Source organism: Mustela lutreola, chromosome 2 (genome assembly GCF_030435805.1).
Source record: "Mustela lutreola isolate mMusLut2 chromosome 2, mMusLut2.pri, whole genome shotgun sequence".
Lineage (NCBI taxonomy): Eukaryota > Metazoa > Chordata > Mammalia > Carnivora > Mustelidae > Mustela > Mustela lutreola.
The window spans coordinates 128,575,137-128,602,555 of record NC_081291.1 but is presented as its reverse complement, the minus strand read 5'-3'; the positions used below and the strand labels follow the sequence as shown (position 1 = coordinate 128,602,555).

The 27,419-nt window shown below is 40.8% G+C and overlaps 1 protein-coding gene across 2 annotated transcripts in view; it reads left to right on the top strand.

Annotated features, from left to right (window-relative positions):
• FNDC3B (fibronectin type III domain containing 3B) overlaps positions 1 to 27,419 on the top strand; it is a 345,426-nt gene that overhangs the window by 228,195 nt on the left and 89,812 nt on the right. For both annotated transcript variants that reach the window (XM_059163470.1, XM_059163471.1), the window contains exons 7-9: positions 13,243 to 13,301; positions 20,591 to 20,742; positions 22,923 to 22,982. In XM_059163470.1, the coding sequence (XP_059019453.1) occupies positions 13,243 to 13,301; positions 20,591 to 20,742; positions 22,923 to 22,982 (271 nt within the window). The remainder of the gene's footprint in view (positions 1 to 13,242; positions 13,302 to 20,590; positions 20,743 to 22,922; positions 22,983 to 27,419) is intronic.

Below are 27,419 nucleotides of genomic sequence, written 5' to 3'. Positions count from 1 at the left end.
CTGTCTCTTTTGATTATCTGTTTATAAGGGAAGTGTTGGTTAGGAAGAACAAGAAATGAAACATGGTCAGATTAAATTGAGAGCAGGAATTGTATAGTCGAAGAAAAGCCAAATGTGTTCAGTGTTTTTCTACTTAAAGTTTACCATAACTAACTTGACTTTCTAGAGTTAAAGTTAGCTGTAGGGTGGTTTCTTTCCGCATTCTTCAGTTTATTTAGGTCAGGGACTATATAGTCATTTTCCATGGAATTTGTAACCCTCTGAATTGAATAATGGCTTAACAGGATTTATGTTTAATCTGCGTTATGTCTTTTTTATATATGAATTTGGTGTGTTACATAGTGTTTAAGGTGTATAGTGTGTTACTTTGATTTATCTTTTGTAATGTAATTGCCAATATAGTGATATTTATCACATTATAAGATTATAGTACATATTATCATCTATATTCATTATACTGGGCATTAGATCACTATGGCTTATATACTGTTCATTTTAAGTTTGTACCTTTAAATACCATCACTTTTATCTCAACCACTCTCTTCCCCATCCACTCCCCCCTTTCCCCAATTCCCTCATACCACCATTTTACTCCATATTTTTCCAGGTTTAACTTTTAGAATCTGCGTAAGTGACACATAATGCTGTTCTTTGTCTGACTTACCTTGCTTAGCATAGTGTGCTCAGGGTTCATCCATGTTGTCCTAAATAGGAAGATGTCTGTCTTTCTCGTGACTGAGTAATATTCCATTGAGTATATACACCGCATTTTTTTTCATCTGCTCATCTGTTGACGGGCATTTGGGTTGCTTTCATGTCTTAGCTGTTGTGAATAATGCTGTGATAAATATGAGAATGCATGTATCTCTTCAAAATCCTGTATTCATTTCCTTTGGGTATAAACCCAGAAGTGGAATTGCTGAATCATATGGTAGATCTTTTTAACTTTCTGAGGAATCTCCATATTGTTTTCCGTAGTAGTTGGCCCAATTTACATTCCCATCATCAATGTATAAGAGTTCCCTTTTCATCACATCCTTGCCAGCACCTGTTCTTTTCCGTCTTCTTGGCTCTTCTAACAGGTGTGTGGTAATAGTTCATTGTTGTTTTGCTTTTCATTTATCTGAGGAATAGTGATGCTGAGCATATTTTCATGTGTCTGTTGGCCATTTGATGTCCTCGTTGGAGAAATGTGTGTATTGGTCTTCCTATTTTTTAGTCAGATTTTTGTTGTTACATTGTTTGTTTTTATATTGTGGATATTAACCCTTTATTTGTTAGATCATTTGCAAGTTTCTCTCCTTCCATAAGTTGTCTATTTAGTAGTTTCTTTTGGTGTGCAAAAGCTTTTGAGTTGATGTAGTTCAATTTATTGATTTTCTTCTTTTATGCTTTTGATATCATGCCCTCAAAATTATTTACAAGACCATTATCAGTGAGCTTCTTACCTATGTGTTTTCTTCTCAGAGTTTTATGGTATCATGTCTTTACATTTTGACCTTCCATCTATTTTGTTTTCTTTTTTTTTTTTTTTAACAATATAAATTTATCATTTTATAGTTTTTTAAAGATGTTTGTAATTGTGTTGGGCCCATCAGGATAATCCAGGATAATATCCCTATTTTAAGATCTGGTCATTGGGAATCTTAATTTCTTCCTCCACCTTAATTCTCCTTTACCATGTAACCTAACATATTCACACATTCAGCACCTAAACATCTTTGGATTATGGTATTCATTGCACCTAAACTTAACTAGAAGCTATAGAATCTGTTGTTTGTTTGTTTATTTTACTTATTTTTTTTTTAGTACAGTTGATACAGTGTTATCTTAGTTTCAGGTGTACAGCATAGTGATTGGACAAGTTCACTACAAATGTAGCTGCTATCTGTCCTTATACATCTCTGTTAGAATATCATTGACTCAGTGTTCCATTTTGCCTGATCCCCTACCCCTCTGACAACTATCAGTTTGTTCTCTGTATTTATAGATCTGATTCTCCTTTTCACTTATTCTTTTTTTTTTTTTTCCTTTCTTTCCAGATTCTACTCCTAATTTGAGTTAATTTTTGAGTGGTGAGAGATAGGGGTCCAATTTCATTGTTTTACATGTGTTTCTCCAGTTTTCCCAGCATCATTTGTTGAAAAAGATTGCCCTTTCTCTGTTGGGTATTCTTTTCTCCCTTGTTACATATTAGTTGGCCATATATGCCAGAGCTTAATTCTGGGCTCTCTAATCTGTTTCATTGATCATTGTACCTTTTTTTGTGACGGTACCATTCTGATTTTATTATTGTGTCTTTGTGGTATAGTTTGAAATTTGAAAGTGTAATACCTCCAGCTGTGTTCTTTTTTCTCAGGATTGCTTTACCTACTAGAGATCTTTTGTGGTTCCACACAAATTTAGGATTGTTTCTTTCTGTGGAGAGTGCCTTTTGTATTTTGATGGGAGATTATGTTGATCTGTAGATAGCTTTGGGTAGTATGGTCACTTTAACAATATTAATTCTTCTGACTCATGAACATGGGATATCTTTTTTGTTTGTGCCTTTGATTTCTTTTCAGCAGAATTTATAGTTTGCATTGTACACATCTTTTACTTCTTTGGTCAGATTTATTCCAAAGTATTTTGGTTGTGATGCTATTGTGATTAGAATGTTTTATTTCTTTTTCAGATGCTTCCTCATTAGTGTAAAGAAATACAGTTGATTTCTATATTTTGATTTTGTATCCTCCCATTTTGCTGAAATTGTTTAATTCTAGAAATTTTAGACTGATTGTACAGGATTTTACAATGACAGTTCTACTTCTCCCATTTCAGTTTGCATGCCTTTTATTTCTTTGTCTTGCCTAATTGCTGTAGCTTGAACATCCAGCACTGTATTGAATGGGAGTCATGAGAATTGGAATCCTTGCTTTGTTTGTGACTGAGTAGAAACCTTTTAATTTGTCTCCACTGCGTATAATGTTTGTTATGTATGTATGGCTTTTATTAGGTTGAGGTATGTTCCTTCTATACCCAACTGTTAAGAATTTTTATCACAAAAGGATGTTGTATTTTGTCAAATGCTTTTAACTGCAGCTGTTGAGATGATGATATAATTTTTTTTTTTAAGATTTTATTTATTTATTTGTCAGAGAGAGAGCGAGCGAAAGCAAGCACAGGCAGACAGAGAGCGAGCGAAAGCGAGCACAGGCAGAGTCAGAGGGCGAAGCAGGCTTCCCGTGGAGCAAGGAGCCCGATGTGGGACTCGATCCCAGGACCCTGGGATCATGACCTGAGCCAAAGGCAGCTGCTTAACCAACTGAGCCACCCAGGCGTCCCTGATGATATAATTTTTATCTTTCATTTTATTGATATGATGTATTATATTTGTTGATTTGTGTATGTTCAACCATCCTTTCATCTCAAGGTTAAACCCTCTTAATGCGTTCTTGAATTTGGTTTGCTAATATCTTGTTGAGAATTTTTGCATCTGTATTCATTGGAGATACTGGCCTGCAGTTTTGTTGTAGTATCTTTATCTGGTTTTAGTATTAAAGTAATGCTGGCTTTGCAGAATTAAGTTTGGAAGTGTTCCGTCCTCTTCAATATTTTGGAAAAGTTTAAGGAGGATAGGTATTTTCTTTAAATGTTGGATAGAATTCTCCAGTGAAGTCATCTGGTCCTGGAGTTTTCTAAGTTGGGAGTTTTTTGATACTGATTTAATCTCTTGTGATTGGTCTGTTCATATTTTCTGTTTCTTCCAAATTCAGTCTTGGTCGGTTGCTTATTTCTAGAAATGTATCCATTCCTTCTTGGTTACATAAATTGTTGGTAATTATTCATAGTAATCACTTATGATTCTGTGTATTTCTGTGCTATCATTTATAATTTATCTTCAATTTCTAGTTTTGAGTCGTCTTTTCTTAGTCTAGCTGAAGGTTTGTCAATTTTATCGTTTTTGGAGAACCAGCTCTTGGATCCATTGATTCTTTCTCTTTTCTGATTTCTGTTTCATTTATTTCTACTCTGATCCTTAATATTTCCTTCTGCTGACTTGGAGCTTAGTTTGTTCCTTTTCTAGTTTCCTGATTTGAAAGTTGTTTATTTAAAGTCATTCTGACTTCTTAATATATGTATTTATTACTGTAAACTTTCCTCTCATAACTGCTTTTGCTGTATCCCATAACTTTTGTCTTGTGTTTCATTTTCATTGGTTTTGGATAATTTATTATTTTCCGTTTGATTTCTTCTTTTACCTAATGATTGTTTCAAGTTTGCATTGTCTTAAAATGCCATTTAAGATGAATGACTCGTGGGTTATTGGGTTGCTTTGTTTTATCTTTAATTGCTAAAAGACTTAGAAACCAGAAATGGATTTACATGTTGTTTTTCTTTCTAGTTGCTTTTAAATTAGAAAATCCTTGGCTAATAGTGGCTTTTGACAAATCTGAAAAATTTGGATGAATTTTGATAAATTCTACTTTATGCTACTAAAATCTCTCACCAGCAGTCTGCACATTTCTGTGCTATTGGCCAAGCGACCTTTAGCCAGAATTTTTTTTTTTTTGAAGATTTTATTCATTTCTTTGACAGGGAGAAAGACAGCGAGAGCAGGAACACAAACAGGGGGAGTGGGAGAGGGAGAGGCAGGCTCCACTGAGCAGGGAGCTACATGCGGGGCTGGATCCCAGAACTCTGGGATCATGACCTGAGCCCAAGGCAGTCGCTTAACTGACTGAGCCGCCCAGGTACCCCTAGGCTGAATATTTAATAAGTGTTCAAAACAGAAGTGTTAAGGAGGTGGGCAAAGGGACATAGAAAACAGTTTGAAGGGCCTCCCACTGGCTACATTTGGTATAGTTTTAGCATCAAAAAGGATTGCATCGGAGTATTACAATGTTTTTAATAAAAAGAATCCATGAATTCATATATACTTAAAGTGAAGGAAGAGCTAATACACGTAGAAAGAATGATAGAAAGCTTTATCATCATCTTGCAACTATTAATATAATACCGTCTGGCAAAGATCATCATTGTTTAACCCTCAAGTGAAAGGAGGAGAATGTGTTTTCACTGCAGAGGAACAGGTTACCCAACACTGTAACCAGGTCATCACAGTGCAGAACTTCACCAAAAGCTTCCAACTGGTACTGTGTGCTTCCTCGTGTATTGGATGAATTATATCTAGAGAATTCTTGCCAAAAGTTTTTAATTTGAATCTAATTATGAGGAAATAGTTACACATTTCAGATAGTGCTACATGCTCGAAGAAACCTGGTCTAGACTCTTCAAAAATAACAACTTTAGGAAGACAAAAAAATATGGGGGACTTCTGTTCTAGGTTAAAGAAGATGAACAAAACTGGGTAGATGAATCCAACATGTGTTTCTCTGTTGGATCCTGGATTAGGGGGGAAAACATTAAAGATACTAATATCATTGGAATGATTGGGTGATATGAATATGGGATGTATATGAGATTTTATTCTGTTGGTGTTAAATCTTTTGGTTGTGATGTTACGGTTGTGTGTGAGAAGGTCCTTGTTCTTAGGAAAGACACGCTGAAGCTTTTGGGGTAAACTCAAGATTCTGTCATAAGATGAACAAGTTCCTTCCAAGTGGTTCTCAAAAACAATACGTGTGTGTGTGTGTGTGTGTAGAGATAAAATGTGAACATATGAGTATAGCAAAATGTTAGCAATTGATCAGTCTAGGTGAAAGGTGTATGGGTATTCGTAGTACTAACTCCTTCATTTTTCAATAGATTAAAAGGTGTTTGACAATGTATATTTGTACAAATCAGGCAATTTCCTGAAAATTTTTCCATTTCTGGATTCTCTGGTAAAATGGCAGTATCGGTCAGCCTTAGACCAATGATCCTGCCTGGCAATAATTGATTGTGATACACAGCAGCTCCCCCTGTTAAATAGGGTGAAGGCTTTTTCAGTTTTCCACAGTCTTTACCCTTCCCTTTTGCGTAATACGTCCACCTTCTTTTACTCATTGATATTACCTGCCTTGCAGCTAATATGTATCTGAGTATGTACCCACTTATATCCTTCGCTGATTTTCTGGGTGAGGTCGGTTGTACCATGGGTAGTAAGGACTTTTCCATGTGCTAAAACTCTGGGGAATGATTTGGAGCTCTAGCACACAGAGTTAGCTCTGAGTTTGATCCCCGTGTCAGCTGATGAGCTTCACTGGGTTCTTTGGCCATTGACTGAATATCCAGCCTCACCCTCAGATGTGTAGATTAGTCCTATGGGACGTCAATTAAGAAAACGTAGGTGTAGAAAGTGTTCATATAGGTGTTATAAATATTAAAATTCTCTTTCGAATTTAATGTGTTACAACATTGTTCTCTCTGGATTCTGCCTGTTAGTTGACACAGTCTTGACAAAAGTTTTGAATAAAGCCACTTGAGAAGTTTTCAATGTGGCATGCCAAGTCTTAATGAAAAAACATTTTGTGGAAACGTTTACAGATGCCAACGCAGAAAGTAGTGTATAAACTTTAATTACGTTTGTAAGTCGTTCTATCCTGTGTTTAAGCGATTGCCTTCCTGTTACACACCCAGGGAGGGTACCAGCTCTTACTGGGTAATCATGGAGTTGAGCCTTCCCCCAAAATAAAAGAGCTATATCTGGCATAGGTTAGGACTGAGCTAGCCAGTGAAGTGTCTCAGACACACAGAGGGAAGGAAAGGAGAGGACTGAAGTCTAGTCATGCTTGACAGGCAAGCATATCTATGTAATACTTCATCCATTTTTGTGGGGTTTTCATTGCTGTTTAATTTGATGTTCTTAAAAAATACTAGCTGTGTTCGTCTAGTTCCATGTACAAGTGTGATTTTTGTGAACTCAAGAATTTTTCTTCAGAAATTTGACAGAAATGAACAGAGACTATCCTAATATTTCAGGTAGAATCAACCCAGTTTAGTTAGCATTCCAAGAAGGTGGTTAAGAGAGAAGCTAAGAGGGGCGCCTGGGTGGCTCAGTGGGTTAAGCCGCTGCCTTCAGCTCGGGTCATGATCTCAGGGTCCTGGGATCGAGTCCCGTATCGGGCTCTTTGCTCAGCAGGGAGCCTGCTTCCTCCTCTTTCTCTCTGCCTGCCTCTCTGCCTACTTGTGATCTCTCTGTGTCAAATAAATAAATAAAATCTTTAAAAAAAAAAAAAAGAGAGAGAGAGAAGCTATGAGTTGACCTGGAAGTCAACAAAGGGATTATATCTGGTGTTTCTCTTGTCTTTCAAGTCTCAGACCTAGCACTTCCTAGGACAGAAGGCTGTCCTTCTTATTACTTACAGTGTTAGGTAACTTTTGTCCAGAGACCCACTTTTGCCTATGAGTAGATTAATGTGAATATTCCTGGTAGGATTTTGCTCAAATCTTGGGCCAGGAAAGAAAGTCACTCTTTCTACTCAGTTCCAGAAATATCGACAAAGGCTCGATGGAGATCTGCATCCCCCCTCCCTTATCTCATTTACATTCTCTGGCCATCCCTCCTTTCCAGCCGGCCACTCCACCAACAAAAGGAATTCATCTCTCCTCTGCTCTTCCTCTTAGGGCTCCAGAATCTATTGGGAGCCCAAGTTCCCTTGAAAACATTTTCTTCAACTGGAAGGCAACTTCCCACGACATATGTTCACCTGCCTGCTGCTTTCTCTTTAGTGTTGAGAGTCTGATATTCCCTTAGCTGTCTTCCAGAATTTCCAATAGAGTAACCAACCACTTAACTAGGTAAATGGCTAGAGAGATGTTTGCTTTTGCATTTTTAAGCATCAGGATGATTGATACCTGAAGGTATTTCTGGAATATTTGTCCTTGGGCATTAACTGCATTGTCCTAGATTATGTAAATTTATTCCTTGTGATTTTGTACATTTTTAATATTTTATTTTAATGCCATTAACTCTGGATTATAATCACTAAATGGAGGTCCTTAAGTAATTAATACTGCTTTTGTATGCATTTATTGATTTTTTTTTTCTCAGCATAGGTAATATTTTTTAAATGAAGATAGAGGATTTTTTTTTTCTTTTTGATTAGAAAAGCAATTCAGCAAGCATTCTTAAACCATCTTACCTCATCCCCATTCATTCTCGTTAGCATTGGTAGGCAGTGATTGCATATTTAACTCTTCCTTACTATTGAGTCATATTTTTTTCATTCCACAGTATTTATTTCCATTCATTTAGTACTTACATTGAATATTTAGTGGTTTTTAAGCCTCTTATCCCAAAAATGGGCATGACCAGAAGTTGCATATTTTCCATGCCCCTAGTTTAATATATAATATGTATTAAAGATAGTAGCAAAGTCAGCTCTTGGCAGATCTGAGAAAGCATATCATGTTATGTCGGGCATATCTGTAAATGAGGCGTGCGGATGAGAACTAGACAGAAGGTTTACGGAGAAATAATGCTGATGTCATTCTGTTGGAATGAAGGGGTTGTTACAACCATAAATACATTCTATAGCTCGCAGCTAAGTGTCTAGCTGCATTTCTTTTCTAAGATGGAAAAAATGTGAAGCAAACCAAAGAAGTAGATTGTGTTTATAAAGGGGGATATTTTAATTAGTTTAGGCCTTACAGTTATTCAAACAGTCTGAACTTACGGTTCTTTTTGGAGCAAACATGAAAACCATTATTTGTGGAAAGTTTAAACTTCACATGACACATTCCGTCTATGTGTGTGGGTTGTTGTTTTGTTTTGTTTTTCTTTTTTTTTTTAAAAAAAGCATATTTTTATTTTAACTTTCCTTTTGCTAAAAAATGCTTTATTTTCTTGGGAGACCAAACATGTAAGTTACTGTGCAGAAGCCCCCTTCCCCTTTATTTGGCATTTGCAGATTGAGTGGTTCTCAGCTCACTGGGATATGTTTAAACGAGAGGCTTCCCTCTTGACTCCTTTTAAAACACCCATTCTCTTTGGAGCACTGTCTGCGAGTACCCAGTAATCCTTTACTGATTGGCAGTCTTCACTGCAAGGAAAAGGCTTTCAAATATTAGGAAGGTAGTGATGTGAAAGGTGGGTTGTCCTGTCCATCCAAGTCAGCCATGGTGGCAACGAAAATCAAAGCAGGTAGAAAATGATTTTGATCTGTTGGCTTAGCTCCTAGCAACTTCAGTGCAAGGAGAAAGAAATACAAAGTTGACCTCTAAGATCTGCCTCTGTATTAGTTGACTTGCTGCAAACCAGAGGGAAGAAGCCAGGCCTGATGATGAAAAGAACCTTATCCAAGAACCTTGTCTTACAACCTTGTGCCAGAACCTGGCTTCCCCCACCCCACCCCACCCCTTCTAGGACATTCTGCTCTTCAGTTGTCACACACCAGACAACTTCTTTAAGGAAGTAAAGACAGAAACAAACGAGATCTAGTTTTCTCTTTAACTTGATATAAAAGAATTCCTGAAAGGCAGGTCACCAGAACTGTTCTTTCTGGTTTCGTTTGGAAATTTTTGTGAGAACATTCACTACTATTTATCTGTCCTCATGCACGATACGGCATGTGTGTGCGTGAGCACGAGGCGAAGGGAGAGCCACAGAGGTAAAGAAAGCAGGGCGAGCAAGTGAAAGCTTCATCCAAACTCTGGAATCTCCTGGATAGCTGAGCTCCAAAGCTGTTGAATGGAAAGGGTGATAATTTGTAGACTGCTCCGAGGCACAGTTCAATTTAGCTTTGTGAGAGGCAGGCCAGGGTCTGAGAGAACTGTGTTATTCAGGTGGGAGAGTTGTGAATTTTGGCATCCCATACCGGACTGCTAGCTTTCACGCGAGAGTTTACTTTACATGTAGTAAGTAACTGTCACTTTAGCTCGGTTGAACGGGTTTTATTTTCACTCTTGTGTGTGCACATTGTATGCCTGGCATTTATTTACTCTTTTCTCCTGGTCTGGGGCAGCACAAATGGAAAAACGTTCAGTAAATGTGGTGTGAATGCATTTTTCTCTTCTTTCTCCGTATGCATTTAGAATCTTGAAAGAAAGAAAGAAAGAAAGAAAGAAAGAAAGAAAGAAACAATGAATCCGGTCTGGCTTTGAAACTGCATTTCTCCTGATATAATAGGCCAGTGATTGTCCCTTCACTACCTTTCTGTCCCTGGCCCTGCCCTTTTTAGTTTTGATCTTCTCAGAATCCTTTGTTTATTTGGCTCCATTCATGACCTGCTTTTTCTTCCTTTTCTCACATACCTACCCTCAGATCCAAAGGCCTTTGCTCTATTTATTTGACAGCTTTCTTAGAGATGGAAAAAAAGAAAATAAAAGAAACAAGCCCAACAACCCAGGCTTTCTGATGGGACCTGTGGGCGGGGGTGTTCTGCTGCCACCTTCTTGCTTCCATGCACCCCAGTGCGAACACCCACCCCCCCCTCAGCCCTCGGCTCTTCTCTCTCCACGTGCTCGCCTTCGCCACCCCCAGAGCCTTACTCATTTGTCGCCGTGCGGTCAAAGGCTTTGCTTGCTTTGGGGCCACACACTGGTCGGTGGCCCTAGGGAGATCGTGTCTGCGGGCCCGGCATCTGTTGCCTTCCTCATTCCTCCTCCTCATTTCTCAGTCAGCAAAGACACCTGCATGTGTAGTGTTCAGCCTCAGAGGTGAAAACCATGATGCCCAAATAGACTCGGGCCCTGTCCGCTGCTGTGAGGCAGAGTGGAGACTGTCCATCTTGATCACAGTGTTGTACAAATGAGCCAGGGCATGGTGCCTTGACCAGCCAGCACGTACCTGGGTGCTCAAGAAAGATAAGCTTTCCTCGCCATAATCACAGCAGACTGGGACAGTCCTGACCTCCCTTTGGAAGTTGCTTTTATCCCATTCTGGACCTTTCACTTGTATTTCTGGCGCTTACCTGAAACCCATTCTTTTCTGTCTTAAACAGAACCCCCTTCCAATCCAACCTCCTTTTCCATTTTTCCTTTTTCTGTCAAAAGCCTGACCATTTTCTCCTGTTATCTCTGTTTGAAAGCTGCCGAGGGGGAGGGGGCTTCCATTTTTGTGGGACAAAGCGTCCCTCTTCACTCCTTTCTTTCATGCCCTCTATCTAGTACACGGTCCTGAGGATTCTTCTTTTGCTGAGCTCTTCAGTTCTTCCCCTCGTCTTTGTTGAGTAGGTGATTATCTCCATTCTAATCTAAACCTTTATTACCTCAAGGATGTCTGGCTTCGGGCTTCTTGTCAGTCGTGCCCTTGTGCCAGTGACTGCAGAAGGAAGCAGTATAGCTAGTGACGCGAGCATTTGAGACCATCGGGTCCTGCAAACTCTGGAGTAACCAGAGATTCACAAAGTTTCCTCTTTAACAAGGGAACCAGTTCATCTATTGCAACTGTGCTTATTTTATTTTTATTTTATTTTATTTATTTTTACTGACAGTTAATTTCTCAGATACACGTTACTTACAGTTTCCTTAACTACAGGAGGCTTTCCAGAAAGTGTGAGGATATTATGTCTGTGTTTGACTTATAAACTGTTATCTACATCTTAACGGGACTGGGACTACGTGATTAGAAACGAGCTTGTCATTTGGTCTTCTGAAGGTGAAGTTCCTCAGTTGTAATTTAAACGCCTGTATTGCCACCAGTGGGTTTCTTTTTCTCAACAAGGTAGAGGTAAACACATTGTCCTAAGTAGAACGCAACAGGGAAGAAAGGAACTGATCCTTTTAAAGTTTAGGGTGGTGCCAGCTTCAAGTCTTACTATTCTTTACTCAGACTTGGTTCACTTATTACACAACAAAAATACTCACTATCTGATTCTTCACGGAAAAAAAAAATTATTTCAAGTCTGTAGCATCGCTGCCTTCCCGAAATGTGTATTTTAGCAGGAGGGACAAGTAATAAACAAGGGAACACACAGACAAGAGGATTTCTAGATTTTGGTAATCAAGAGAGAGGAAATAAATGGCATGTGAAAATGACTGGAGGCTGGGCAGGGGGTAGGGTTGAGGCAGGATTCTTGTAGAGTGAGTTTGAGATTAGACTTGAACAGTGAGTATGAATAGCCCTGGGGAAGAGCTGAGTCTCCTAACCTCTCACCCCCAGTTCCACTTCCCTCCTTACCTCCAAATGCCTGCTTGTCCACAGGGGCAGCGAGGTGTTGGTTCTCAGGTAGCCTTCTAGAATGCTCTCTCTTGGGTTAGCTATATCAAAGCACCTATTACATGGAATTGCCTCTTGCTTTCACGTTCCCCCACTAGACTTGAACTATTTGAGGGTGAGGACATATGCTCAGCAATCATGTAGCTCGAGCGTTTACCTCATAAACTAGGTTTAACAGTTAAATAGATCTGTAAGTTCAGAATTAGATTACATCAAGTAGGTTGTGAAAGTTGGGAGGTTGGTTCCTCTACAACACATAGTCTTAAGTTTAAGTCTCTTCTTAACTTTTTTAAATACACATTCTTCCCTCCCCATCCTCTCTGCTTCAAGCACGTTTCCCCTTCTCTTTCTATAACAGTTCTTGCCCCATGCAAAACCTCCCCACTTCCCCATCTTATTTAAAGACATCACCATCCATCCAGTTGATCAGGCCAAAAACTGGGACATATGCTTGATTCTTTTCGTTCCTTCACCCTTGCTTGTCACACCCAGTCCTCCAACACCTATACCTCTAAAACCAGCTCTGTTCTCCCTGTCTTTCCTACCACCCCCAGGCCAGGCGACCTCTGTCCTCCACCCAGACAGCACAGCAATGTGCTGACTAATCTCTCCAAGAAGTTCCATGCATACCTTCTATATGTCCACTCTTCATGAAAAACCAAACAGGTCTTCTCAGCCTTGGCGGGGGGAGACCATGTCAGTCTTTCTCCTTAAACATTTCAGTGGCTGCCCATTGAACTTAGAATAAAAATTGACTAAAAAATCTGAACTCACAGCTGTGGATGAATTGGCCACTGTCTCTTCAGCCTTATCTCTTCATACAGCCTCAGCTTCTAGCTGATCCAGTCTCTCCCTTCTTCTTAGGACCATTTATTTTCTGTTGCCCGTAGCATTATTAGATGGAACTCACTGTTAATCTCATCAACTTTGTGAATATGTAAACCGGTACAGTGGCAGGTTGGCACAGCCTCAGTGAGATCCCCACCCGGGCATCACTGCCATTCCAGATTTGTCATTATCCTGTGTGTGGTACCAAAAGTTCACGGTCACAGGCAACTGACTCCATGGTGGCTCTAGTTAAAGGCCTTGGAGAAGGAACTGGGCAACCTCATTACCTTCTACTGGTATTAACCATTCTTCTTTTTTCTTTTTCCATGCAGAGTATGAGTTGGAAGTCAAGAGGGTGCAAGACATTCTTTCAGGAATAGAGAAACCACAGGTATGTCTTCTGGATTTCTCAGCGTAAATGACACATTCTTAAGCATTTCAAATGTGCTTTTCTTTTACCACATAGTAGGTAAACAAAAGGGCCCCTTCCTATTGCTGATTATTTATAAACTATGAAACAGTGTTGTTATTAATGGAGCATGAAAATACAGAACAGCAGTCTTTCTATTCAGTCATAAACCACCAAAATGTCTTCTCTGTTAAGGTATTCTGGATGCAATTAGGTATTCTTTCCTGCTTCCAAGGATACATATCGTCCCCCTCACACCCTCCCCACCACAGGTCCACAGAACAGTTTTCTTTTGATGATTTCCTTTAGCCTGTGTAAATGTAGTAATCATCATTTTTGAAAACCTCAGTGATTCCAAGTATTTTTCCAGGTAACTTTCAAAAAGGTATTTAAATGTTAGTTGAGAAAAACTAAGTCCAAAATACTGAGTGTAATGGCAAGAAGAAAAATTGGTAGGAATGATGATATTGTGAGGTTTTAAGTTTGATTTTTGCCAAATGCTTTGAAATTCAAGCAAAAAATGCAAACTGTTGACTCAGCCTTTCATCTGAGGTGAGAGAGCCAGTGTTCGGGATGTTTTCCGGCCCAAATGGAAAACCTTGATCCTTGGTGTGTTTCAGATACTGAGGCTTTTTAACAGAAGAATTCACACATGCCTCAGGGTACACAGTTGACTTTGACTAACCCTAAAAGCATGAGGTATGTTGGAGATCGGGGCCAGCAGGGAACTTACTGAGGAGTGGGGTGTCGATGTTGGGTTGTGGAGTCTGTCCTGACTCTGGCAAGGAGCAGGTGGCCATTGCAAGTTTCTGAGCAGAGAAGCTATGCAGTCGGGGCTATTGAGGCTGATGAAACCATTGACAGAGGTATGGACTGAGAAGAGATTGGACCCAGGAAGGCAAGCGTCAGGAATCCATTACTGTGGTGTCAGTAGAGGCTCTAGGAGGCAGAATTCAGGTGGTGGCCCCCAGCATGGCTAGGAGAGAACGGAGAGCCATGGAGAGACCTTAGTAAGGTGTTACAGCCTATTGGATACTTGGTGTCACAGACTGCTGAGCTCTCAGGCTTTGATGCCTCCTGTGAAGAGTGGCTTCCTCTCAGAGTCTCCCTGGATTCCTGTCCCTGCCCGTCAGTTGGGATTCTCCACACAGTATTTAGAACCACTGTTACTCCCCCAGCCTCTCTGTGCTCTGCCTGTATGTACATAATACATAGTACGCCATTTACTTGCTGCTGCGTCTTCCCTGGTCTTCTGTGAGTCCTCTAGAATGGGCTCCTGTCTGTGTCTTTTGTGTATCTTTGGTGCCACTTTTAGACGTGTGGAGTTTGTTTCACTAGCAAGACACCCTGGGAGGTGAAGCCGGCGGTCAGTCGTAGGTGCCTGGTGGGTCAGGTGAATGAGACCTCTGTGAGGAGATCCCATTGCATGGAGTTAGGATTCAAGCAGAGCACTGGGTGACAGCTTGGGGGGATGGGGGTGGAGCATGGAAAGAGGTTGGAAAAGTCTGAGACAATCCTGGGGTGTCTGGCTGGGGCTGATGTAATAGCAAGGGTCCTTATAAGTGAATGGAGGAGGAAGGAAAATCAGAGAAGCAGGTAGGAGGATGGATGGGGCCACAAGCCGAGGAATCCAGGTGAACTCCAGAAGCAGCTGGAAAAGGTGAGGAAACAGACTCCCCCCAGAGCCTCCAGAAAAAATGCAGGCCTGCCAACACCTTGACTTTAGCCAAATGAGACCCACTTTGGACTTTCTGGCCACTCAGAATCGTGGGAGAAGCTTATACTTGTGGTACAGCAGAATGAGGGAGGCAGGCATCAGAATCGGAGCACAAAGGCAGAGCCGCCGGTTAGTTGACCGATTCAGCACAGTCACAAAACTCCACAGTACTGCCTTGCTCACGTGAGCACATACTGTGTCGGTCTTGAGTCACTCCTAGTTGTTTCCTGACTGCACAAGCAACAGAGTCTGTGTTTGTTCGGATCATGTGGCTTTGGCTAGATAAGAGCACTGTGGAAATGTTTTAGTCCTTCCCTTGATTCAGCATTTATTAAGCACTTACTCTTTATGGATCATCGAGCAGTTTTTAGGTAAAGGGATAGGATAGCTGTAACATTGATAGGATTGTCATCTGAGTGGCCAGAAAGTCCAAAGTGGGTCTCATTTGGCTAAAGTCAAGGTGTTGGCAGGCCTGCATTTTTTTCTGGAGGCTCTGGGGGGAGTCTGTTTCCTCACCTTTTCCAGCTGCTTCTGGAGTTCACCTGGATTCCTCGGCTTGTGGCCCCATCCATCCTCCTACCTGCTTCTCTGATTTTCCTTCCTCCTCCATTCACTTATAAGGACCCTTGCTATTACATCAGCCCCAGCCAGACACCCCAGGATTGTCTCTGTCTCACATGGTTCTTCAGTTAATCACATCTGCAGGGCCCCTTTTACCTCACAGGGCAGTATAGTCATAGGCTCCAGGGATTAGGATGTGGGTGTACTTTTGGGGGTCATTCTTTTTCCCCTGATCCCCACATAGACCTTGTCTGCTTGATGATTGCCCCCTCCTCCTTCCCAGCTCAGTTAGTTGTTTTACACATTTTTTTTCTCCTTCCCCTCCTCTCCCTCCTAGCCTCACCTCCCCTGTCCCTATCTGGAGTTCTTATTCAAGAGTGTGTCTCTTATTTATCTTTGTGCCTCTAATACCTAGCGCGGTCCTTGGCATATTGTGAGCCCTTAACAAATATTTGCTGACTAAATGTGGGGCCGACTGCGGGGGCTGCCGCTAGCTTCCAGCCAGGGAGACAAATGCCTGAAGGCTGGCCGCCATCAGACAGGCTCAGCCAGCAGTGGTGGAATGTGGGACAGCTCAGTGCCAGAGCTCGAGGCAGCAGCATGGCGGGGGGGGGGGGGGGGGTGTCTCTGCTTTGCAGTCTGGCACTCTGGGCCATGAACTGTCTCTGTGATCTTGGATAAGTGACATGAGCACCCCCCCCCACCTTTGAAAGGTAGGACAATAAATAGCACCGGGGCTATGAGAAGTAAATCATATATGGTGTGTACAGGACTTGGGATGGAACACCTCTGTGTCATGTAGAGTGTGTCATTATGTGAAAGTGAAATTCCCTGCTCCACTCTGAAATAGGAAAGGGGTGCCTGGCCGCTGCCCAGAGAAAGACCCAGAGCAGCAGCAGTTGGGCTCTTTTAAAATTTGTTTTTCAGCCATGTCCCGTAACACCTTCCACTAAGAGGCATATATTTTTCTTTGAGATTCTGTAAATGATTTGTTTTAGGTGTATTAACGGTATTTAGGATTTGTTGATTCCAGCCATCTTTCTGGAGCCTCAGGCCCCCCTTAATTAAATGAGTCATTGGCTCTCCAGAAACCTGGATACTATAGAGGTCCAAACAACTTAGCCATTGAGTGAAAACAGGGTACAGATTGACAAGGTATTTGTTCTGAGACTTGTAAGAATTCGGTGCCTTGGGATCTGCAAGGCATCTGTGGATCTCAGAAACAAGGTTGCTGTTATTCTAAGTGATTTAGGAAGAAACCCCGATCAGTACGTGTCACCTCCAAACCCAGCGTGGTTTAATCTGCTCTGATAACGGTGCTGGATGTTGTCCCCCACATACTGCTGGGCTGTTTATTTTCAGGGTGCAAATAAATGTAAGCTGCATTGTTCCCATCCACTCATGTTTAGCTTGTGGAAACAATTGATTTGTCGGTTTCAGAAGTGAGTAAACTGACCTAAGAGAAACATCTGTCCCTCCAAGAAGCCATTCCTCGAAAAAATAATCAGCAGTATATCTGAAAAGATTCGAGGTTCTTAGTACTTAAGGAATGATAGAAACAGATTGTGAAACCCTAGATTTGAGTATCTTTTTTTTTTGAGTAATGATCTCTGACCTTTGCCTTTTAAATTTTCCATTGTGTTATTTTTTTCATGATGATACTTTTGAAGTGAAGCCAATATTTCCATGGTAATATTTCCTTAACGTACTCCCTAATTGGATCTGCAGGCCTCCCACATAGTTAACTCCAAAGTCCTGACCAAATTTAGAAGCTACTGACTTACATAGAAATATTTTTTTAACATGGGATGAATAATTTAGTAACTTGATGAAAATAAATGGTATTTTTGATCCAAATAATGAGCATCATTTGCATATGATATAATTTAAGAATTAAGATAGTAAAATTTTACAGAAAAGTTTTAAAATACTGAATGAACAGGAGAGAAAGGGGGACAGGGAGAAGGAGAGCTAAAGACCATGTATCAAACACCTACCAGATCAGGCGTCTTACTTCCAAGTGTGTATGCACATACCTATGCTTTTACCTAGCAACTGCCTCGAGTTGGAGTCTACATTTAATTAACACACAGAGAACAATGATTTTTAATCATTATGTAATTATTTAGAAATAAATGATGGTTTTATGAATCCTCCTAGATCCTTCAAAGCAGTTTAATTCCTCAGCAGGCTTGCAGTGGTACCTCCACAACAGACCTGTTTACATCTCTCGTGCCAAAGCAAGTGTCAGCTTGGGTCTTGTCCACTGATCCTGTAACTAGAAATCACCACTTTTATCATCATCGTGAAGGAGATGGACTTCAGTTTGCAGTACAATAATTAAACATCAGGAAGTCAGTTTTATGGCTTCTACACTTCTTTTGTAGGATGTCAGCCATGACGATCCTTGTGATAGTCAGATTAGCTTTCGCCCTGAAGAAGGCCTGAGCCAACCAGAGTTCTTAAGGCCTGAATCTCTCGTTAGGGTCACCACCTCCCTGGACACCTGGAATAGGCATCTGGTGCAGAGGATTCCCCTTTATGCGACATTCTCTTGAAAGGCACTGTGTCATCTCCTGGCATCCTCCTTGAAATGGAAGTGAGTTCCAAGTTGTGCCAGAGACAAAGCTCTCTTTCTGTCCAGATTGCAGCGCCTAAAGAAAGGAAGCCTGAGGCCCGGGAGTCTGCGTGAGGGAGGCAGCAGGAGCACAGGAGGGAATGTTCTTCTGCTTCTGCGACAGTGCTAGTCAGCTAGGTGGCAGGCCGCTTAGCTCTAGGAAAGAATTCCCAGAAGTCACAGTTGCTGTTCTTTGAAAATGCTGGACCGTTCTCAGCACTTCTGAAAGCCTGGCCCATCGGAGGAGCGCATGTGCATGGAGATCTGCGTTCAGAGGACCCTTTGCCTGCTCCAGTCTTCCTCAGGGAATCTGGAGAAAGGGGGAACCTTGTTTAGTCAATGCTTCAGGGGCTGTACGTCACTCTTCCATTAATAATTGAGCTAAGTACAAGTTCTTAATAGCTGATGGAAAAGAATTTAAAGGGTTGTGGGTTTATGGATACTTGTTCAGTATCTAATGCGCTAGCATCCGCCAACCTACTTTGAAACTTGATGTTACTTCACGCCACCATTCATCGAATCGGTGTTACTCCACTTTGTTCTTGGAATTGTGCACAGCAGCGATTTTCAGTACATAATGAGCCTTCTTTTGTAATTGTAAACTAAACTCTTAATAGCAAAATATCTCCAAGTTAAAAATCAAATATAGCACCCAGTACCTCAAGATGACCCATTAATGATGTGTCCAAGAATTCAGCAGACACACTGGGGTGTGTGTATATTGTAGAAATACTGCCTTAAACTCTTATCTAGTCAGAACCAACACATGAGTGACCAATGAAGGGCGATGTGAGGAAATGACTGCTGGGCACAGGTACCAGCAAAACATGGCCAGGGCACAGAGAAAACAGCGGTTGATCCTGAGCGGGGTTCCAGGCAGGGGTAGACAGAAACCTTTCCTGACTTGGTCTCAGGCTGCTGTGGGACTCTCTGTACTGTGTGTCTGATGTGAGAACATTTCCCACAGGTCAGTCTTCACTTCACTCGGTTGGTACTTTTTGAGGCAGAGGTCCTAGGTTAGAAAGTAGGAAAACCAAAAGCCAAGTTATAGGGGGAGAGGGAATGGCATCCTTGAAGCGGTGGAATAGGGCAGGAGGGGTAGATAGCCAGAGGAGACGCTTGTCTGGAGCCATAGCAACAAGGATGGAGTTTGATTCTTTAACAGTGTCTTTGGTTTTTTAAAGAGGTGTGTTATGCTGGTCTACCATCCACTGTGTCACCTGTATTAAAAAAGTCAGACTATCGTAGCCCCTTTGGTTTTTGTTTTTCAGTTAGCAAACATTTACTAAGCCGTGACTACTCACAGTTGACTAGGACTTGGGTCCTGCCCTTAGGGAGACCCACAGTCCAGCGGGAAAGGGAGGCAAATGCCGTAAACGTGATTTATGATCATAAAAATCTTAACAAGTTGCTGTAGGACAGAGGGGTGGTGATAGCTGAACTACTTCAGGGAAGGTTACTTGGGAATAAGGAGGCTCAGCTGATGTCACAAATGATGCATAGGAGTTAGACTAAAGAATTGGTTACATAGATCATGAAGCTGTGTCTGTACAGAACAGAAGCGGTACGGAGGGATCTCTGCGAGAAATGGAACGAACAGAAGACTCTAAAAAAAGATTGGGGTGCCCCAGGAAGCACTAGTTAGAGGGAGCACGTGGGATGGAAGGGCAGGAAGCCCACAACAGGGTCTGTCACTGAACAGCTTACAGCTCGGGGTGGCTGGAGCTCCATCCTGCTGAGAACGGCGGGCACGTGAGGTGGAACCTGCCTCAGTGGGGTCCTAAGTAAGGGAAGAAAGCTGGCATGTTTGAGGGTGCCAGAGTCCTCTGTTCAAATGAAGTCTTACACGGAAGCTGCACACACACACATACACACCACCACCACTAGCTGGGAGGAGGTGAACCACTACCGAGGCACCCGTTTCAGCCCCGGGCTGGGTCCTACTCCTGCCATTGCTAAGTTCTCCTGGGAGCTGAGGCCTCCAAGGAGCCTGGTTTGAAGGTACTGGCTTTGGCAGCTGGGCGGCCTCCAGAAAGTACCTGTGGACAGGGCTCCTTCCAGGAAATGAGATGTTCATCACGGAGATCATGAAAGTCTCACATTTAGCTTTTTACCTTTAAAAAAAATTCCCACACAGGACGGATGATTTTACTTTCCAGAGGATCAAATGGGAATTGCGTTAGAAGGAGAGATGTTCCAGGAGCTATTGTGGACATCAGGATCTAGACCATCCGTGTGATGGTTTTGGCCTTGTCATTAAAATTGTTTACCTTACGTTAACTCCCGAGCCTGTCTCAGGCCACTGCTCGTCATCACAAAAATGTTACTGCAAGATGTAGTGTCTGAATAATTTCCTCTGTGTTTGTTTTTCCTCAGGTTTCTAATATTCAGGCGAGAGCAGTTGTGCTGTCCTGGGCGCCCCCTGTTGGACTTTCATGTGGACCCCATAGTGGTCTTTCTTTCCCCTACAGCTATGAGGTCGCCTTATCCGACAAAGGACGGGACGGAAAGTACAAGATAATATACAGGTAGTCCATGTCTCCACATGTTTTCTGCACTGCTGAATGGTGAAATCGGAGTCATTAGGGAAAATCAGAAACAGGAAGAATTTAGAGGCTTTGCAAACTTTTCTTTAAATAGTTCATTTTAAGTGTTAGTGATAATTTTCATGGCAGGAGTTATTTTTGTCCAGAGTAACTGCCGATCAGAAATGACTTTTGTAGTTATTTGGTGTTGATGAGCTATTACTTGGTTATGTTAGCCTGTCAATATAGGACTAATGGAAAATTTCCATTATTGCCTATTAGGGTAAAAAGTGAGCAAGACTTTGAATTTTTAAATACGTATCAGTCATGCACTCTCTTGATTGATTACCTTTTTTTAGACCCAGGTGATTTTCTAGTCTGGTTTTTTGAAATTCTGTATTATGGTTTCCTTCCATTTCATTCTATTTCTTACCCTCCACAAGAGTTTTCTAGCCTGTAGTAAAGATTGCTTGAAAGCATTTCAGTCCAAGGCTTTCCTAAATAAGTGTAGCTCAGAATCATCCCACACCACAGAAACCAGGTCACACCAACTCACTCCCAGGTGAGGACACTGTGGTGATTCCCCATTGTACTTAGAATAAAATCCTAACTCCTTACTCCAGCTCATATCCATTTGGTTCTGTTTTGAGAAGTCGAAATTTGTAAAGAAATGCATAGAGCACCATTTTTCCCAGCTGCTTCAAGAAACAGTGAGGTTCTGTCCAGGCAGGATGACCAAGGATGGCAGGAGCTAGCCTCCAGTGCCCAGAGGAACTTGGCCAATGACATAAGTGAGGAAGGTTGGGGGTGAGGTGTGCAAGAGCTCTCCTGCCTTCCTCTGAAAACACCAGCCGCCACTCACGTCAGGTTGTTATCATAAGGGGATACAGCTCTAGAGTTGCCGATTTCTTTGGATTTTTTTTTCCCTAAGAAATACTGGAAATCTGAATTGTTACATAAGCTTTCCTAATGTCAAACTCATTCAGCAAACTCAAAAACACTAAGGATACAGTGCAGGTCAAACTTGAGAACTGTAGGCATGGTGTGGACATTGGCTTCCAGTTTGCAACTTAAAGAAAAGTCTTATTGTTTGAAATAACGTCCAACTTACAAAATGTTGCAGAAATAAAGAGACAAAGGAATTTACCCAGATTTCCCCTATTAGTATCTTTTTATTTTCTTTGGCTTACTTTTGGAGTTACTCTTTCTCTCCCATTTTTGCTGTCCTCCCAACCCGTATTTTTCCCATTAGTTGTCTATTACATGTCCTTTTACTGCTAAATACTTCGGTATGTTTCCCAGGAATAGGGTATTTTCTTACATAGCCACAATGCGATGACCAGTTTCATGAATGTACGTTGATAAAATGCTTCAGTCTAGTCCATTGTCCACATTCCAGGTTTATCTGTTCATTAAATACGATCCTATAGCGTTTTTCTTCCCCTGAAGTACAGAATCTGGTCCAGGGTCGGATATTCCGGTTCGTGGCCATATGTCTTTCACCTTTAACTTGGAACACTGGCGTAGCATTTGTCTTTTGTGACCTTGACCTTTTCTGAAGAATATAGTCAGGCCCCCACCCCTCACCTTTTAAAAACTTTTAATGGAACATTCCTTATTTTATATTGGCTGTTGCCTTGTGCTTAAGCTGCGTTGCATTTGCAACTTCTGATCATATAAGTGGTTTCGTTTTATGAAAGGAAGGATTGATTTGTATGTGTGTCAGAGAGCAATTAGTATTGGTATGTGAGGGAAGCACATGGAGATTTCTTCAAGAGAGTTGAGAAGTTGAAGCATTTGGGGTTCCTGCCAAGGTCAGTCTGAGAGCTACCTTCAGTGGACAGCTGGTATCGTTATTTTACACTTTCATTTATCTCTCTATTTAATTTCCTTGCTTACTTGTTTTTATGTATTTACTTTGAAGTACTGATAAGACCTTTTGGAACTTCGTTAGTAAGTTAACCTTGTCATTTTCCCTGTCTAGGATGACATCATTAAAAGGAATCTAATATGCTAGCCCAGAAGGGTAATAATACCAGATAGGCAAGATTATTTCTGGTTTATGGTGGTATCAGACATGAGTTTTGGAACCATTGCTCTACATGACTGTGAGACCCAAATCTAAAACCTGTCTTAACTGTTGAAATGGGTATCATTGACTAATAGATGATTTTTCTTTGCAGTGGAGAAGAATTAGAATGTAACCTGAAAGATCTCAGACCAGCAACTGATTATCATGTGAGGTGAGTTAGGATATGAGACCTGACCTGTGTTGGAGAATTCAGATTGCTAAAATAGATCATGTGCTCCTTTTAGGAAGTTTTTGGGTAAGGGCACTTGCCTAACTGAAAGTTGTGCTACCTCAGCTCTTTGGCCATATGTTAGTGCTGTGCACTTGAGAGATGGTAACTGGGGAGTAAACAGAAGGCTTCTGATAATAGAGAACCAAAATGGAATTTTTAAAATGATTTTTAAAGTAACTTTTATAGAGTCTTCTAAGATCTACTGGATTGTATGGTTTCACTTACAGTATTTTCTTTCTGTAAAAGAAGTGAATATTTTGCCATTGGTGTTTCAGTTGTTTGTCAAGAACCTTCACATATAAATATATATAAATGCAAAATTCAGCACAAATGAGTAAATCTTGCTTTGTTGCAAGAACACCTTTGGTCCTTAAGAGACAGTAGGTTTTGAAATGAGACAAGTAATGCAAATATCTAATAGGCATTAACCCAACTTGGCAGAACCATGAATCTATATAATCTGATACGTAGTCTGGTATCTCTACTCTGATTTTTCTGGAATCTCTGCTGGGACTACTATAATAGGCAGAGCTAACTAATCTTAGGAAGAAGGCCAGCCAACCATAGACTTATGAAGAGGAGAGTATTACATGAACTTTTACAGAGCTCACCTAATCTTTAAAGATACATTCACATACCCATTTGCAAACAGGTCACTGAAGGTGGTCCGTAACAGTTTTTAAATTTCAATTTTAACTTAAAATTTTATGTAATTTGTAAGATGACCAGGAATTATAATTTTATCTAAAAGAACACATAACAGCAGATTCTGTCTTCATTCTTCGTCTATGTTATGTGTGCACATCAAAGTATGTAATACAGTTGCAACACCAAGCACATAATGTTTATTATACTTCCCAAAGGTTCCTTCGTGATGGAGCGGAGGGAGTATCACCTAGTAGGGAGAACACATATTAGTTGCCAGGCGGCTTAAGTTCGAGTCTGTTTCTGCTGTGAATTGACTATTTTAATTGTGCTTAATCACACAGACTCGAGGCCACAATATTCTCTCTAAAAAGGTAGGGAAGTAGCGATTATGTGCCTTACTATATTATATATGCCAGATTAAATGCCTTATTAGCCGTGTAAGTGTTTAAAACTAAGTTTAAAGCCATAATGAAAGAGCAAGGTGTTCTGTATTCCGACTCAAGAGGCTTATCTGCCTGGTTGTTACATTGCTCAGAACTCTGTTGCAACGCTCTTTTCCTCTTTAAATCAAAACATTTGGATTTTGAATCAGTTAGCTTCAGCCCAAGCATTTTGAACTTTTCACAGTCCATACAAACAAAAAGATGGGTGTAATTTGTGAAGCCGAGATGATGATAGAAATACTTGATTCTTCCAAATGGTTGATTTAACAACGAACCAGAAAACCTGCCACCATGTAGGGAACCATGTAAATGTTCTGCATTGTTAACATATGTTTCCTTTTCTCTCCCATCTTTTCACAGTGGATTGTTATTGCTTTATAAGGGTTTACTTTATTAATTTCCTGCTCATTCATGAGCTAACAATGTCTTTGTAAAGAAACTTGTAAGTTCTTGTAACTTTAAGTATCTTCAGGAGGCTGCCCTTGATTGGCCATTCTGTCTGTTGTTTCCCTTCATTTCTTTTTAACTCGTCTTACAAAGGGTAAATTCTGACAACATTGGCTCATTGGTTCTTTTTACTGCCATGTCTTATAAGCATCTTGAACTCCCGGGCAGATAAAAGGAATAATCAATGGACGCCCCAAGAGGAAGAAGAACATGGGGTAGTTACTCTCTGGAGGCTTTGGATCCAGACGTCTCCTGACATATCAGGGACCCCTGACTTTGCTTTACATCACACCTGTGCAACACCACACTGCAGCCTAAGACACCACTAGCTGTTACGTGATATCTTTCTCTGCTTGCCAGGGAGGTAGAAAATTCTCCCTCTTTTTGGTTGTAATCGCTTTTAGTATTTAAAAAAATTCTCTCCTATTAAAAGTGTCTACAGTCCAGATTTTCCTTGTTCCCTGCCTGGTCCCCAGTTCCCTATAGATCATTCACACTCTCACCTTATACAGTTTTTCCTTTTTCAAGCTAGAGAAAAATCGAAATGTTCGCAACTCCTGCTTGGATATAGCTTCCTCTGCATGGAATTGCTTTGGTGAGGCAAGGTGACAGTAGGGCACAGAGCTTGGACTTCGGGGTTAATGGCTCCGGTCACTTAGGCAAGCCATTTAAACTTAAATGGCCTTGTTTTCTTATTTATAAAATGAGAATAAGATGGATACCAGCCTTGGAAAGATGGTGTGAGAACAAATGAAGTATATGTGCAAACTTGTTCTAAGTGTCTAAATGTTTCTGTTTATTCTGTTTTGTTTTTCCGAGATGTTATGGTGTTTCCACAATCTGACAGTAAAAAAGGCTGCATGACACAGGTTCATAGCCTGTGTATGGTTTGACCCTGTCTCTTACTGTTTTATTGAGGTAAAGTTATGTCATACTTGTCACTGAAAAAAAAAAAGGGAGCAAAAATCCTTTTTATGATGTAGCTGAGTTAACATTCACAACGTCTTAGTTCCAGGAATATAAGCTTGCATGAAACAACAGTAGCCTCAAATATGATTTTAAATTTAACAGTCACCTCTAATGCCTCAAAAGACTGGGTGGAAATAATTTTCTCTCTAAATTTCCATAATAGAAGCTGCAGAAGAATTCCATTACTGTAGGACTATGAAAGAAGCAATTATGTTCATTGCCATTTTTATGTATTTGTGTGTTACCAATTTAGAAAGTGTCACCTGGTTCAAGTCTGTAGAGCCAATGATAGAAACGACAAGAGAGTTCTTTCAGCGGTTCAAGGAGGCCGCCGCCTCCTTCCAGTTCTTAATGCTGCAGGTTTCGATGAAGGCCTGCGGAAGTCTCCACACGTCACTCTTCAGTAGAGTGAACAGTTTCTTTCTCATGTCATGTGCTAAAGTCCTGTCCTGGGCATCTGTTCTTACATTTCTTGTTGCCTTTCATTTTTGCCACTGATTCCATCCCCTTCATTCAGATCATTCCATATCTTCATTCAGTGCTTTTTGCCATTTTCAACTCTTTTCTCCCTCCTGCTAGTGAGTATTGCTTGAGTTGGTTTACCCATCAGATACCCAAACCTTTCTTTAGTAACAGCCTCTGAGTATCATGGATGCTGTTGTTGGCTGTCTGGTGCTTAGCTAACCTCAGTTCCTGGGCAAGACGGCTCGTGACGTCTTCCTGTCAGCCCGCTGGGATTGGGAATCCTCAGGACAGTGCTACAGATCATGCATCTGTGGCTGTTTAGACTGGCACTTGACATGCCATTTACGCCGAATTCCATGTGGAAAATTGCATATTGAGATATGTTCGTTTTTTTGTTTGTTTGGGTTTTTTTTTAAGATCTTTTTAATTTATTTGACAGAGATCACAAGTAGACAGAGAGGCAGGCAGAGAGAGAGAGACGAGGAAGCAGGCTCCCTGCCAAGCAGAGAGCCTGATTTGGGGCTTCATCCTAGGACCCTAGGATCATGACCTGAACCGAAAGCAGAGGCTTTAACCCACTGAGCCACCCAAGCGCCCCAGGACATGTTAGGTTTTAAAGACTTTTTTTCTTATTTTTTGCTGTGAGTTTTTGTGTTCATTTCTGCACATCTAACTATTGAACTTTTTTTTTTCCCTCCCCTGGTGATTGAGGAAAGCAATACTCCTATTGATTTGAAAATTTGGATCTTGGATCTTGGCATAGATTCTTACTAAAGCCATCACTTTTTTATTTGTTACCAAGTTCTAACACAAATTGCTTTTTGCATTTTAATGTTGGTTGAATGTTTAAAAGGAATCAGTTTATAATTACCAAAGGGTATTTATTCAGTGCTTCCACATAGGGCATTGTATTATTTCTTGTAGAAAGTCACCAGTACAGAATCTGGTATATGTGTTGTGTGAGAGAGAGAAAGACAGAGACAGAAAGGTTGTGTGTGTGTGTGATTATATATTGAGGGAGAAATGAGAAAAATCCAGTACATACATACATACACACATCCTACATGAATAACTATATTTTATAATACATACATATAAGTGTATGAGTTTAAACACATAAACATCTATATTCACTCATTTATAGGAATATTTATACATACACAAAATACCATACGCCTGTTCTAGTTGGTAATTTTAGAATTAATACTGCCATTGAACTAACCATTTTATCATGGGAATCAGGAACGATGATGGGGTAATCAGGAATGTGAGTGATGGAATGGATAGCAATTTCATGACAAACTTTGAAGCAGCTTCCCAGTCATTGGCATTAACAATTTGGCAAAGAAGTTGTCCAGAAATGATACCACATAATAACATTTCTCAGAAAAATTACATGATGAAA